This window comes from Aotus nancymaae, unplaced genomic scaffold (genome assembly GCF_030222135.1).
Source record: "Aotus nancymaae isolate 86718 unplaced genomic scaffold, 86718_ANA_hifiasm-v0.15.2.pri h1tg000029l, whole genome shotgun sequence".
Taxonomy (NCBI): domain Eukaryota; kingdom Metazoa; phylum Chordata; class Mammalia; order Primates; family Aotidae; genus Aotus; species Aotus nancymaae.
Genome location: NW_026988442.1, coordinates 59,369,739 through 59,385,400, shown reverse-complemented (window position 1 = coordinate 59,385,400; position 15,662 = coordinate 59,369,739). Strand labels below are relative to the sequence as shown.

At 35.4% G+C, this 15,662-nt stretch overlaps 1 protein-coding gene across 3 annotated transcripts in view; it reads left to right on the top strand.

Annotated features, from left to right (window-relative positions):
* The window catches only part of ARL6IP6 (ADP ribosylation factor like GTPase 6 interacting protein 6), a 41,747-nt gene extending 26,384 nt beyond the window's left edge, over positions 1-15,363 (top strand). For 2 of the 3 annotated variants that reach the window (XM_064382767.1, XM_012457058.3), the window contains one exon: positions 14,348-15,363. In XM_064382767.1, coding sequence (XP_064238837.1) covers positions 14,348-14,441 — 94 coding nt within the window. In that variant the 3' untranslated portion in view covers positions 14,442-15,363. The remainder of the gene's footprint in view (positions 1-14,347) is intronic. The other variant, XM_064382768.1, reaches the window with a different exon arrangement.
* Positions 15,364-15,662: the final 299 nt, after the last annotated feature.

The following is a 15,662-nucleotide window of genomic DNA, read 5'->3' as shown; positions in this document are numbered from 1 at the left end:
CTGTTACTCCTTTACATGTGTTACTTCCTATGTAAAGTATCTGTATGTAATTAGATGCTAACATTTGTGTGTGAGAGCGTGTTGTTAACTGTAGTGGGGGCAGCAGGTAGTAAAATATTTTGACATGAATTTCCTGGAACATTCAGGATTCAGGATTGGCATGCTGTTTTATAATGTTATTTTTCTATTCAACATTAGTTTGGGTCTTTAAAATATTGTTATTAGGGTTTTCTCTGACTTCTTCACATTGAGGGTTAAGAAAACAGAGAACAAATAAAATAGTTAAATTATAATACACAATTCAAGAAAAGGGAACAAGTTTTTTTTGACTTGCTTGAAATTTGAAATTTCCAGTAGCACTTGATTTTCTTTAATACAGTTAGCCTATCCTGATAACTAAATACAAACATTGACTTTTCCTCCTTGGAAATAAGTATCTGTGGACATCTTTAGCATAAAATAATACACAAGTGTTACAGATTTTTAACTTTGGCAGATATATAAGCCTTGGAAGTCAAAAACAGTGGGTTATTTAGTATTCAAATTAGAGGTTTCTTTTCCAAGCAGACTAGATTTAACATTGAGTAAAATGAACTGACTCTACTACTCTTTCATACATATTTTGAAGAGCTGCCTCTTTGTCAAATCAGATTCTTTATTGCCATTAACTAATGAAACAGATGTCAGATGGCTAATTGCAGTAGGAGAGAAAAGCTGCTGACAAAAGAGGTGGATCAAGAACTTGGGCTTAATATTTGAGTATCATGAAATCTCATTATCTAGGGACTATTCAGAGCCATCAATTACAATGCTGTCACTATTAATGAATATATTGATGGCATTGCACTGCAGCTTCTTGAAGTCAAGGGTTAAAATACATACATATCTTGTAAGATATATTTCATTACTGTTTTGAATCATAGATGTAACAAAATCCTCTAAGAAATTGTATTAACTATTGGTTTTGTTGTTTTCATAAAGTGATATAGCTAATGAGTGTTTGCTTTGTACCTTTTTTTTTTTTTTTAAAAAAAAAGACAGGTTCTCACATTGTTGCCCAGGCTAGAGTGAAGTGGTATGATCTTGGCTGACTGCAACCTTTGCCTCCTGGGCTCAAGTGATCCTCCCACCTCAGACTTCTGAGTAGCTGGGACCAAAGACATGCACCACCACGTCTGGCTAATTTTTGTATTTTTTATAGAGACAGGGTTTCACCATGTTGCCCAAGCTGGTCATGAACTCCTGGGTTCGCTCGGCCTCCCAAAGTGCTGGGTTTACGAACATGAGCCACTGTGCCTGGCTGCTCGTGCTTATGCGATTTACAGTGCTATACGTGAGTAGCTGAAAAGGCACAAGTGTCCATATGCCCAGACCAATACTGATAAGAAATACCTGAGAGATAGTGCTTGCCGATTTTGTTGGATCCCTTTTTGAGTAGTTAACTATTAAAATCTATAAATTACCAGAGGCAGCCTGATACAATTTAAAAGGGTCTTAAAGTCAGGAGAGGTAGCTTCCAAATGCAGACTACCCTACCAGAAGGACAGTTGAGCAAGTCCATTAGTGTATCTGAGCTATAACTTCCTCATCTCTAAAATAGAGTAAAAACAATAGTACTACCCTCATAGGCAATAAGTGTAAGTTTACTAGTTAAAGCAATAGATACGTCAGATAATAAAGCAGATACAGTGTCAGAGCTTTTCTTAAGGTTTTTTGAGCTGGACGTCTGACCATGGCCTACCACAGGTTGCCAGTTATCTTTCCTTGGATAATTGTTATTTATCCTGAGATTTTTTCCTATATGTTCATCTTTTTTAGACAGGGTTTTGCTTTGTTGCCCTGGGCTGAAGTGCAGAGTGGCACAGTCATGGCTCACTGCAGCCTCAACTGCCTAGGCTCAAGCAGTCCTCCTGCCTCTGCCTCCCAAGTAGCTGGGACTACAAGTGAGTGCTGCCATGCCTGGCTAAATTTTTTATTTTTATTTTGTAGGGATAGGGTCTCACTATGTTGCCCAGGCTGGTCTTGAACTGCTAAGCTCAAGCAATCCTCCTGCCTTAGCCTCCCAAGGCTCTGGGATTACAGGCATGAGCCACCACACCAAGCCAACAAGTACTTGTTAATATTATCTCATTTAGTTTTCATAAGAATGCTAATGAAAGGAATTATTACTCTCATTTTAAAGATTGAGAATTAGATTTTCTGGCAGTTTAAAATAGTCCTGTAAATAGTACAATCATGACTAAACCCTAGTGAAGAAAGAGTTGGCTTTCTAGGTCTTTCATTCTGATCATATTAAACTATTGACCTTCCTATACTCTCCATTGTCTCTTGCTTCTGCGCATATTGTTATGTATTTAGAACACTAAATCTCTCATACTCAATTTTAGGTCAGGTTTTAGCTCTTCTTTGAAATTTTTTCTCCGCTTCTGCAGAATGGCTCCACTGCCTGCAAAACTTTAACACTTAATCTACTATGTCACTAGACTGTGTTATCTTCTAAGGCAGCACTGACTCCTACTCATTTCTCTCTTTCTTTCTTTCTTTCTTTCTTTCTTTATTTTTGGTTTGAGATAGAGTCTCGCTCTGTCACCCAGGCTGGAGTGCAGTGCGCATGATCTCAACTCACTGCAACCTCCTCCCCTTGGGTTCAAGCAGTTCTGCCTCAGCCTCCAGAGTAGCTGGAGTTACAGGCATGAGACACCACACCCAGCTAATTTTTTGTATTTTTAGTGGAGAGAGGGTTTTACCATGTTGGCTAGACTGGTCTCAAACTCCTGGCCTCAGGTGATCCACCCACCTTGGTCTCCCAAAGGGCTGGGATTGCAGGCATGAGCCAGCACGCCTGACCCAGATTTTTCTGTGGAAACAAAACCTCCCTATATGCTCAGACTAGTCTGGAACCCCTGACCTCAAGCCATCCTCCTGCCTCGGCCTTCCAAAGTGTTGGGATTACTGGTGTGAGCTACCGCATCCAGCCCTACTCATTTCTCTATCTCTCGTGTGTAATTTAATACCTGATACTGAGCATTCTGTAAATCTTGGTGAATGAAAAGGGAATTGAGGAAGTTATAAAGAACTTTAGAGTAAAAAGTAAGGGGCAAATGTCAAGTATGTTATTTTTTCCTTAATGAGAGATGTAGCAAAGAAGTAAAATTAGGGAAGCATTCTCTTTAAAATTCTAACTCTGATTTCTTAAATAACAATAGTCAAGTTCGTTGAAATACACACAACTTTGTCTGCTCTTCAGTAATTTCTCACAAGTAATTTTTAGGACAAAAGGATACAAAAAAGTTAATATGGTTTTATGTTTCTAAAAAGGAAATGCTTTGTGAGTTAATAAAATATTGTGGTGTTTGGTATTTTTTTTTTCAAGTTTCAGGTTTAGTTTTAAGATCTTTTGATTCCAGATAAAGAACTAACTGATTAGTTACTCCAAACAGAGCTTATACAACTTAAACACTTTTAGGAATTGTAGATTCCTGGGCTAGGGATAGAATGAGAAATCGAAGGCAGCCTCAGATGTGTGAAAAAGGGGAATAGATTAGTACCAACTAGCTCATCCTTTCTCCCTCTGAGCAGTCAGACACAGAAACAAATAGCCAGTTGGGTCTTAATATGAGCCTTTAATATAACTTCTGATTCTGGCAAGCACAGAGAGCTTTCTGCTTAAAGCAGTATCAGCTGGAAATGAAGTTATTATTTTAAATTACGAGAGTTCTGTCAAAAAAGCATCTCTGACATGTGGGAATACCTGTGAGGGAAAGAAAATATAGGAGTAAATATGGCATGGAACAATGATTCTAAGAGAGTGGAGTAGTGTTTAGCACTGTGGTATAAAGATTCTGTTCAGATCAACCAAGGCTAGCATAAAAACAGTAAACAGCCTGAAACATGACAAGAGACCTGCTCAATTCTGTTATTCTGTCTCTTAACTTTTTCTTTTTGAGTCAATTTGTTTGGAATTTTTAGAAGTTGCTTATTCAGTGCTTTAATTTGTGGTTCAAAATATAAGAATATAGTCACTTAAATTGCCAAAGTCATCGAACTCATTTGAATCTTATGTTTTAAATGTATTCCATTCCTGAAAAATAAAAATAATTAAAATATAATTCTTTTATAATATATTCACTTCACAAGTTACTATTTAATATTAATGTAAACATATTGCTAGACATTATATTTCCACAGAACAAAATCTAGATATAAATAATGGAAGTCTGGGTTCTCTAGTGAATTATAAAAGAAGAAGTCGTTATGTAGGAAGAGGGCAATATCAAGCAGAAACACACACACATGAGAGAGAGAGAGAGACTTAGAATTCTCCCATTTATTTCTTCCATCTACTTATTGGGTTTGCTTTTATACTACTATTACTTGTTTCTTTGTTTTAGTTTTAAAGCAAGTTTAGGTTTAGGTGTTTTACTTGGAAGGGAGAATCTAAGTAGATGATCAGAAGAATTTTTAAAAATCTCTTCTGTAGCTATGTTTCTTTACTATGTAGCTAAGATATATCTATCATTTGCTATGTGCCAGACACCTGATCATCACAACTTTATAAGGGTGGATTCTATTTTTGATTCCATTGTATGGAGAAGGAAATTGAAGGTCAAAGAGGTCAAACAATGTAGCTATCTTCGTACTCCTTGTAAGAGGTAAGGATGGCACTCAGACCTGTGTTTATCTAATCATAAAGCTTGAACTCTTAACCACTATCAGAGACCACATAAGTACTTCATTGTAGAATTTTTTATTATTGAAAGGAATTCTCTAGAACCAGGAAAAGATCATACTTCTATATAGCTTATCTTCTAGGATATGGAAGTAGATTTGTTGTAATAAGCTTTCTTTGTAACTACATTTCCAATGGCATTTTAGACTTATTGAATAATATTTTTATTTTCATTTTGATTTCAGAAGTGTACTGCAGTATAAAAAAACTTTATCTCAGCATAATAAAATCCACATTTAGGAATCCTAACTTTTACTTGAAAAAACATTCTCGTTTGGCATTGACTGGTTTTTTTACTACTTATTCTTTCATGTCGTCAAGTGAACAGTCATGTGTTACAGTGTTGAAGTAGTAGGTTAAATTATATCAATTGATTTTCAGCATAGATAAGTCTCCTTAAATGACTCTTTGGGACTAAAATATTTATGTAGTTATATCCTCTGCATCATTGTTCAAGTTTTAAGTACAGGTAATGTTGACCAATAGCCTATTTTAATAGGTAGGGGAAAAAAACTGTACATAGTCTCTATGAGGTATTTTTAAGATTATTTCTTGCTACTTGGAATACTTATAGAAATGTAGAACTGGGACCGAGCACTGTGGCTCACTCACGCCTGTAATCCCAGCACTTTTGGATTGCTAGATGGATCACCTGAGGTTAGGAGTTCCAGACCACCCTGGCCAACATGGTGAAACCTCATCCCTAAAATACAAAAATACTAAAAATACAAAAATTAGCTGAGCATGGTAGTGCGCATGCCTGTGATTCCAGCTACTTGGCAGGCTGAGGCACAAGAATCGTTTGAGCCTGAAAGGCTTTGAACTGACCTCCAAACTGGGTGACAGAGCAAGACTCTGTCTCAAAAAAAAAAAAAAAAAAAAAAACATAGAACTCAAAGGGACCTTAAGTTCATCTGGTCCAGTTTTTCTCCTAATAAGCATGAAATCTTAAGTTGGAGTTCTACTTCTGGTTCTGTTCTTTTTCCCTTTACACCCTCTTTTGTCTGTCAATTCATTGCTGTACCTTTTAAAACCTGGATCAAAACTTATTAAGGAAACTTAACCTTGTTAATAATATTGTTTGCTCTGCTCACTTACATTTTATATCCAGTTAACACAAAAGCATTTTAAGCAAAGGAATGTTTTAGGCAAATTCATCTGTACAATGTATTTAAGTACATGGAGAAAATGTCAGCAACTTAGATTTTTGGTGAATTGCTTTTAACCTCTGTCACATTCTTATATGCAAATAATAATTGCAGTAACATCTCCACAAAGTCATGCCATTTTCAAAAAAATTTTAGGCCTTGTAAATTTTGAAGTAAAATGGAAGATCTTCAAAGTGAAACATTTCTATTATGTTGTGATGAAACCATAGGATTTGTTCTTATTTGTTTTTTTCTTTTACCTCATTCAGTAATGTAGTCTTATCTGTTACCCACTTTTGAATTTTGGCAGTATCAATAATAAGTAATGCTGTAGTTTTACTTGAATGGAAATTTTTTATTTTTTATCTGATCAAGTTTCCCATGTTTGACTCTATTTTTAATTGACATATAGCAATCATATTCACTAATCATGAATATGATTAGTGGAATACAGAGTGATATTTCAATACAGTGTATAATGATCAAATCAGGCTAATTAGCATATCCATCACTGAAAACATTTATCATTTCTTTGTGTTGTGAGCATTCAAATCTTCTCTTAAACCTTTTTGAAAATACGCAATAAGCTATTGTTAACCATATTTACCTTAAAGTGCTATAGAACACTAGAAGTCATTTCTCCTGTCTGATTGTAATTTTGTATTCATTAACCTCCTGCTGTCCTCCCCTACCCCACCCACTGCTGTTTCTTCCCCTGCTACCTTACCACCCTTCTCAACCTCTCATAACCACAGTTCTACTCTCTACTTTTATGAGATCAAGTTTTTTAAGCTTCTACATGTGAGAACATGCAATATTTATCTTCTCATGCCTGACTTATTTCACTTAATGTCCCCCAGACTCATCCATGTCCCAGAAATGACAATATTTCATTCTTTTTAATGGCTGAATAGTATTCTGTTGTGTATGTGTACCACATTTTCTTTATCCATTTATCCATTGATGGACACTTAGATTGATTCCGTATCTTGACTATTGTGAATAGTGCTGCAGTAAACATGGGGTACACATATCTCTTCAATATACTGATTTTCCTTCCTTTGGATAAATACCAGTAGTGGAATTGCTGGATTATATGGTAGTTCCATTCTTAGATTCTTGAGAAACCTTCATACTATTTTTTATAATGGCTGTATTAATTTATATTCCCACCATGTTAGACTATTACACAGGATTTCAGAAATTATATCATTTTGCTTTATTGATCTAAATTACATAATAAAGGTAAGTTGCTTCTCCTGATCAGCCTTATTCTTCTGGGATTAGGTCCTTTCCTATTCTTTATCTTTCTCTTCATGAAATTGTAGAAGAACCAATGAACAAAAATTATATATTCTCTGTTCGGTCTTTTCAAACCCCTCTACCCTTCTGTTGCCATTTGCCTAACAATGTTTTCCTGCTTCAGAGTATGAAAATAAAAGTTATGACTTGCAATAATAAGAACCATTTTGGAATCCTTAGTAGACTTCATGATGAAACTGAACAAAACCGAAACCAAGCCTGGGCAACGTGGCAAAACCCCATCTCTACAAAAACTTAGCCAGGTTTGGTGACGCATGCCTGTAGTACCAATGTTACTGGAAGGAAGCCTTGAGTGAGTTGTCCAGGTCCTTGGCGTTTTGAACAAATTGAACAATGCTCAAAGGAACAGAGTACATGAATAAAGCAGGGACAGCAGGGATTTATTAAAGTGAGACAAGCACTCCATGGAGTGGAATTGGGCCCAAGCCAGCAGCTCAAGGGCCGGGTTACAAAGTTTTCTTGGTTTTACGTACTCCTTTTGAGGTCCGTATCATCTGTCCCTTACGTGGATGAAGAATTTGGTCTGTTGCTAATTAAAGGGTGAGGTGACAGGGCGTTTGCCCTTTCCATCTGAGATGTAGTGGAAGTGGGAGGGTTGTAGGGAGAACAGCCTTTGATCCTTTGTTACTCTAGTGTGGGGAGATGGGGTTTTTCCTTTTGGTTTAGCTTTAAGAAGTGTGCGTTAATTGGCTTTAGGTTTCCTGCCCTAGACGTAGGTGTTTTCCCTTTGATTGAACTTTAGGAAATTATCATGAATTGGCCTTAGATTTCCTGCCCCCAGACCTTAGTGTTTTCTCTTTTAGGAAGTTACCACAGATTGGCCTTAGATTCCCTGCCTCTAGACCCTATTCTCCTTCCTCACCAGCCACTTGGGAGGCTGAAGTGGGAGGATCACCAGATCCCTGAGAGGTGGAGACTGCAATGAGGCATGATCATACCACTGCAGTCCTGCCTGGGCAACAGAGTGAGACCCTGTCTCAAAAAAAATAAAACCAGAGGACTGAAAGGAACCCACCGTTCTTTTTACTCCATGTAGATATGACAGCTGTTTTGAAAATAAGCTGAATCTTGATTACTCCTATACTGCTAAATAAACTGATTCCTAGGAATATGGAGGAAGGACCCTGTAAAGAAATAATTGTAGATTTTGCTCCTCTGACTTAAAAATGCCTTATTTGTCAGCATCTCATCACCACCACCCACATACATACACTTAGAAACATAGATGTGTTTTTAGATGCTGTAGCCTATTCCAGTGTCTTTTTTATTTCTGTATTAGTTTACTTCTTTTTAAAATTACTTTGCTTTTAGATTGTAATTTGAATTTTAAAAATATTTCTTTACTCTTTTTGCACATTTATTGTATCAGATGAACTTAGTATCAAAATGTCAATTTTCTACCAAGAAAAATCCTATTGAACTACTACTGAGATCTCATTGAATTTATAGATTTTTGTTTTGTTTTGTTTTTAAAAAGAAAGAAAGAAATTGATACCTTTACAATGTTGAGTATTCCCACGTTATGGTAGATACCTCCCTTCATTTAGGTCCTCTTTTAATGTCTAACAGTAAAGTGTTTTTTTTTTTTCATTGAGATATAATTTACATAGCATAAAACTTTGCTCCTTTAAAATGATTCAGTAGTTTTTAATATTTTCGCTAAAAACTACTGAGTAACAATATTCAGCAACCATCACTGCTATCTAATACTAGAACATTTCTATCCTTCCAAAATAAAAACCCCATACCCATTAGCAATCACTCCACCATTTCCCCCTCCCTCTAGTCCCTGGAGACCCATAGTCTGCTTTTTATCTCTATGGATTTGCCTATTCTGGACATTTCATATAAATGGAATCATACAGATTTGTAGTCTTTTGCGTTTACTCCTTTCACTTAGCCTACTGTTTTCAGGGTTCATCCATATTGTGGCATATGTCAGTACTTCATTCCTTTTTAAGGCTGAATTATTTTCTATATGGATATACCATTTTTTATTTTATCCATTCATCAGTTGATGGACACTTGGGTAGTTCTACTTTTTGATTATTAGGAATAATGCTGCTATGAACACTCACATACAGATTTTTGTGTGAACTTGTTTTCAGTTTTCTTGGAGCTATACCTAGAGTGGAATTGTTGGGCCATATGTTAACTCTATGTTTAACTTTTTAGGAAACCTCCAACTTGTTTCCTACAGCAGCTGTATCATTTTACATTCCCACCAGCAATGTATAAGACTTCTGATTTCCCCACATCCTCACCAATGCTTGTTTTCTTTTTCTTTTTCTAAATTATAACCATCCAAGTTTAGTATGATACACAGTATCTCTTGTGGTTTTGATTTTCATTTCCATATAACTAATGATACTGAACATCGTCAGCTTTTCATGTGCTTACTGGCTATTTGTATGTATATCTTCTTTGCATAATTGCCTTTTGGGATCCTTTGCCCTTTTAAAAATTTGACTTTTTGTCTTTTTATTTTTGACTTATAAGAGTTATTTTATATCTTAGATATCAGATATATGATTGGCAAATATTTACCTCCATTTTACGGGTTTTCACTTTCTTAATAATGTCCTTGGAAGCACAAAAGTCTTTAATTCGATGATATCTAATTTATCTATTTTTTTCTTTAGTTTCTTGTGCTTTTGTTGTCATATCTAAGAATCTGTCGCTTAATTCAAGATCATGCAGATATACACCTATGTTTCTTTCTAAGAGTTTTATAGTCTTAGTTCTTGTATTTAGGTCTTTGGTCCATTTTGAGTATATTTTGTGTATTGTGTAAGGTAAAGGACCAAATTCATTCTTTTGTGTTCAGTTGTCCTATAACACAAAAAAAAAAACCACATTAATTTGAGATGAATTATAGCTCTAAATGTCAAAAGAAGAAAACTAAAACCTTATTAAGATAAAGGCTATCTTCATTACCTTGGAATAGTCAAATATTTAATGAAAAAGCCACCAAAAAAGCACTAGCTATTTTTAAAAATATTATTTGGACTGTAATCAAATTTAGAACTTCCGTTCATCAAAAGATCTTTTTAAGAGTTAAAAAAAAAAAAACACGCCATAAACATTATTCACAACACATATCTTTAACAAAGGATTTGTATCTAGAATATGTAAAGAACTCTATAAAGCAATAGAAAAAATGAGAAAAAGTTTTGAACACAGACATCAGAAAAGAGGCTGAGTGGGCAGTAAGTACATTAGTCATCAGAAAAATAAAACCACTACAACATACTTTGCAGACCCACTAAAATGGTTAAAATTTAAAACATAGATAATACCAAGTGTTCATGATAATGTGGTAACTTAAGCTCATATGTTGCTGGTGGAAGTATAAATTGGTACAACTGTTTTGGGAAAATGTTTCATGCTTTCTACTAAAGCCAAATTTATATCTGCCTTATAACTCAGCAGTTCTACTCCTAGGATCTAGCCAAAAGAAGTAAGTGCAGATGCCCACCACCTACCAAAGACATGTTCATAGTATCTCTATGTATAGGAGCCCCAAATTGGAAACACCCACCAGTAGTAAGATGGGTAAGCACGTTCTGGTATATAATGCAGTAAAAGAGAACAAACTAATACAACATACAACACAGATGAATCTCACAAAGACAGAGGACCATCAGGAAGCATCAGGGTCTTATGTAGCTTCAGATGAAAGCATAGTGTTGTCCTTTGAAGAATGTACCTTCTTCACTCTCTGCCACAGATATGTACAACTAGAATCCTTATAAGGTGCTCTTCGAGTGTTAATTCAGAGCTAAGTACTTCTCTGGCTTTGGCCACTCTTTAGGAAAGAAGGAGAGGAAATAGGTATTATGGTCCTTTCAGTCTAGGGCCCATACTTCCCTGGAGCAAAAGAAGCCAGACGCAGAAAAATATATACTGTATGATGTCATATTGATGTAGTTTCAAGAGCAAGTGAAACTAATCATGGCGACAGCCCTCAGTATTGCAGTTACCTCAAGATATGCAGGAGGTAAGTTGAGTATTTAAAAGGGAGCTTTTTGCAGTGCCAGGAATGTTCTCTATCTTGATGTGGTTAGTGAGTGTATGAGAGTCAACCACAGTTAAAATTCATCGATGTGTGTACACATGTTAGACATCTGCGTTTTACTGATATGCTTTAATTTAAAAAGTAAAATGCATGTATACAGAGTGGATGAAGTAGACACTATTTAATAATCATTTATTGAAGATATTAAACTCCTTAATTGAAGATAATATTTTCATTTTACTTGAGTCAATTTTGAACAAGTCCTATATAGGGATGAGTTTTGACAAAAGAGAACCATAATTCCTTCAGTCTTTATTAACAGACTTTAGAGATCACCAATTAGAATCACAAGAGATAAAGCCTGCAGGGATTGTCTGTGTCTTCCCCCAAAGAGGAAAATCATGGTGAATATTTTGAAAAGAAGCTTTAAATTAAAGCAAGTGATTCTTCAAAGATTTAAGTCCTTTGCCTAGCAGTAGTCTGTGACAATTGCTACAGTGTTCGCAGTGGGGATATGGTACATCTGAGAGGACAGAAGGACAAGGAACGACGACTCACAAGCATTTTTTCATTGCCATTAAAATGCATTGCTTTGCCTGCTTAGAAAGGAAGTCACTGAATATTTGAGCATATACATCTCAGTAAAACTCAGTTATACTCACATTGTAGTTGTCGGCTTAGTAAACTGAACTTTAAAGGCTTTCTATTTTTGTGGGATTGTGAGGATCACAAACTAGTAAAATAGAAAAATTAACTCTAGAAATCTTTCGATGATTAACTTCATTTGGTGAGTACAGTCATCCCTTTGTATCTGTGAGGGATTGGTTCCAGGATTCCACATAGGTATCAAAATCTTAGGATACTCAAAAGTCTCATACAAAATGGCTTAGTATTTGCATATAACCTAAGCATATTTTTCACATACTTTAAAACATCTCTAGATTATTTATAATATTATACCTAATATAATGTAAATGTTATATAAATAATTGTTGTATTGTTTAGGGATTGATAAGGGAAAAAAGTCTACACATGTTCTGTACTGATACGATGTTTTTTTTCCAAATATATTCTACCTGCTTGGTTCAATCTGCAGATGTGGAACCCACTGATACGGAAGACCAACTGTATTAATTTAAAAGTTTTTTGGATCATCACTAAATATTTTATGATGAATGATAATGCTGATTGTTCAATTTTATGATTAGGTTTCTGTTCACTAATGATCAATATATATTTGAGGAATTTCTTTTTTAAAGAGAAAAAGCATTTATTGTACCTATTTTATGATGTAGGTAGGTAATGTAGCCAGGTAGATTAACTCTTATTAGCACATGAGAAGCCTCTTAGACTAGCCCTGGTTGGGTAAAGAAAATGAGTGGAGGGGGCCGGGCGCGGTGGCTCACGCCTGTAATCCTAGCACTTTGGGAGGCCGAGGCGGGTGGATCATGAGGTCAAGAGATTGAGACCATCCTGGTCAACATGGTGAAACCCTGTCTCTACTAAAAATACAAAAAATTAGCTGGGCATGGTGGCGCATGCCTGTAATCCCAGCTACTCAGGAGGCTGAGGCAGGAGAATTGCCTGAACCCAGGAGGCAGAGGTTGCAGTGAGCCGAGATCGCGCCATTGCACTCCAGCCTGGGTAACAAGAGCGAAACTCCGTCTCCAAAAAAAGAAAAAAAAGAAATTGAGTGGAAAGAGTAAATAATAACTCCCATGGAACAGAACAGGGGACTGTCAGGCAGCATCAGGGTCTTATGTAGCTTCAGATGAATGCAAGGGGTTGTCCTTTGAAGAATGTACCTTCTTCACTCTCTGCCACAAATATCGTGCGACTGGAATTATATGAGGTACTCTTCAAGTGTTAATTCAGAGCTAAGTACTTCTCTGGCTTTGGCCACTCCTTAGAAAAGGAGAGTATATGGTATTATGACCCTTTCAGTCCAGGGCCCTTACTGCTTTTGTCTTCTGGCTTTTACTTCTGCTAGTGCCCCTTACTGTATGTCCTCAATTTGTTTGCTCCAGTAAGGAGAGTATTCTGTTCTGCCTTATAGAGAGTCTCAACTGTACACTACCTTCTTTTCTTTTTAGTATGTCTCATTCTTATTTGGATAAGCAAATAGTGTTATTGCAATACAGTTAGTGGGAAGAACTATTGTGAGACTATTACAAGATCAAGGAAACAAATGTCAGGGAATATCCATGCACATAAGAGTTATTAAACTAGTTGGCACTCTTAGCAATCATAAAACGAGATGAGCCTTTGCTGATTCTTAAGAGCTCATTGAAAACCACTTCAGTTAAGTAACATTAGATTGATAGCTGAAATATCTATAAAAGACAAAGGGAGTTCCTTCATATAACTAAAAATGGTACATACAGAAGAAATACTTGAAATAATATGTATTTTAAGTTAAAGTAAGAACAGAGAGCAGGGAAACACACCACTAATTAATGAAAGAACATGTTTGTAATATTGTAATATAACAAGACTTATACCTTAGAATTAGGTTATGGCACACACAGAGACAAGTAAACACAGTAAAGAAATATAGGGATGAAACTCAGCATTACTCATCAGTAATGAAATTGAAACAACTGTATTTGTTAACTAGTACAGTTTTGACACAGAATTTAATAAGATCTATCCACTATTCATCCTTCAGATGTCCAATATTCTTTTTTTTTTTTTTTTTTTGAGACGGAGTTTCGCTCTTGATACCCAGGCTGGAGTGCAATGGCGCGATCTCGGCTCACCGCAACCTCTGCCTCCTGGGTTCAGGCAATTCTCCTGCCTCAGCCTCCTGAGTAGCTGGGATTACAGGCACGCGCCACCATGCCCAGCTAATTTTTTGTATTAGTAGAGACGGGGTTTCACCATGTTGACCAGGATGGTCTCGATCTCTTGACCTCGTGATCCACCCGCCTCGGCCTCCCAAAGTGCTGGGATTACAGGCTTGAGCCACCGCACCCGGCCCCAATATTCTTTTTTTAAGTTTTGTATTCATATGTGAACATTTGGGAAATATGCTCCAAGGTCATAAGTATTTTTGATGAAAACTTTTGGTGTCTTTGTTATACCACATTACGTTTTCCTCTTTTGATTTGTGTTTTTCTTTTTTTCTAGGAAACTGACTGGACATTCTTTCCACATGGGCTATAGCATGGCGATTTTGAATGGCATCGTAGCTGCTCTTACTGTAGCATGGTGCCTCATGTAAACCCACACTGGAGCAATATTGTTGGCAACACTTAATCGTGATTGTTTTGTAATAACAAGAAAGAGCATCATTGTCTACTCAGAAGACTGAGAAACCTGCTGTTCATTATGTAGTTCAGATATGTGTCACAATCATCATCACTATGGAAGATCTTCTAAAGCATTGTTCTAGAATAGCTGAGTATTAAGATACCAGATTAATTGGGAATATCTGAGTATTAAGTTTTAAATACTTTCTTCAAAGTATAAGATGTTTACCTCATCTTTTTACTTTTGTGTGTGTAGTTCTTACAAGCTACAGAAAACATTTTAATGGAAATCAAACTCAAAAACTTGAATATAGGACAGTGCTTGCCTTTTCATGTATATACTACATTTTCTGCCAAGAAATACTGATATTTCTGTTGAGTTGAGCTAGAAATACTTATTTGTACATTTAGGAAGCAAATAATGCCTACTACTCCAACATTTTGTAGAAGCTACTTTTAAATCAATATTTAATTTTTGATATTCATATAAGTAATAGAAGTTGCATTTATATTTTTTATGAGGCATAGTTCCTTATGTGTTTTAATGTATTTTCATACTACATATTGAATTTGTATGTTTTTAAAATTATTGCATCTAGACAACTGTAAACATTATTTTTTTATCTGGTGCAAACCTAGTACCTGTCATTTTTACTAATTGTTTTTCTTTAAAAAAAAGCACATTGACCTAAGTTTAAAATTAAATACGTGTATTTTTTAATACAAAAAAATGCCTGAAAAAAGGTAAATTATTTAAGTCATTAAAATATTGAGAAATTTGAAGTTTTTACTATTTCTATTTCCACAATTTCAAATATTTATCTTGGTGTATATATTGTTACTTCAACAGAACTTGCATTATTTTGTTTTTAATAAATATAAACATGAAATTTTTGTATGTGAGAATGATTGAACTAGTTTGTTCTTAATCTCAAAAATTTAGTTACTAAAGTAGAAGAGGTATTTTGATACTATGTATTAAAAATGACATATAGTTCATATAGTTTTATAATTTTCCTATTTAAAAGTTCTTCTTTAATTGTGATGTTTTGTTTTCTTAGTAATTAAGCCTTAATTGTTCCCTTCTGTTACTAGACACTTTAAATGTTTAGAAAGTCACTTCAATTTTAGAAAGATAGACTATTTACAAAGCTGTTTTCCCTGGCCATAGGAAAACTTACAATAAGAAACCA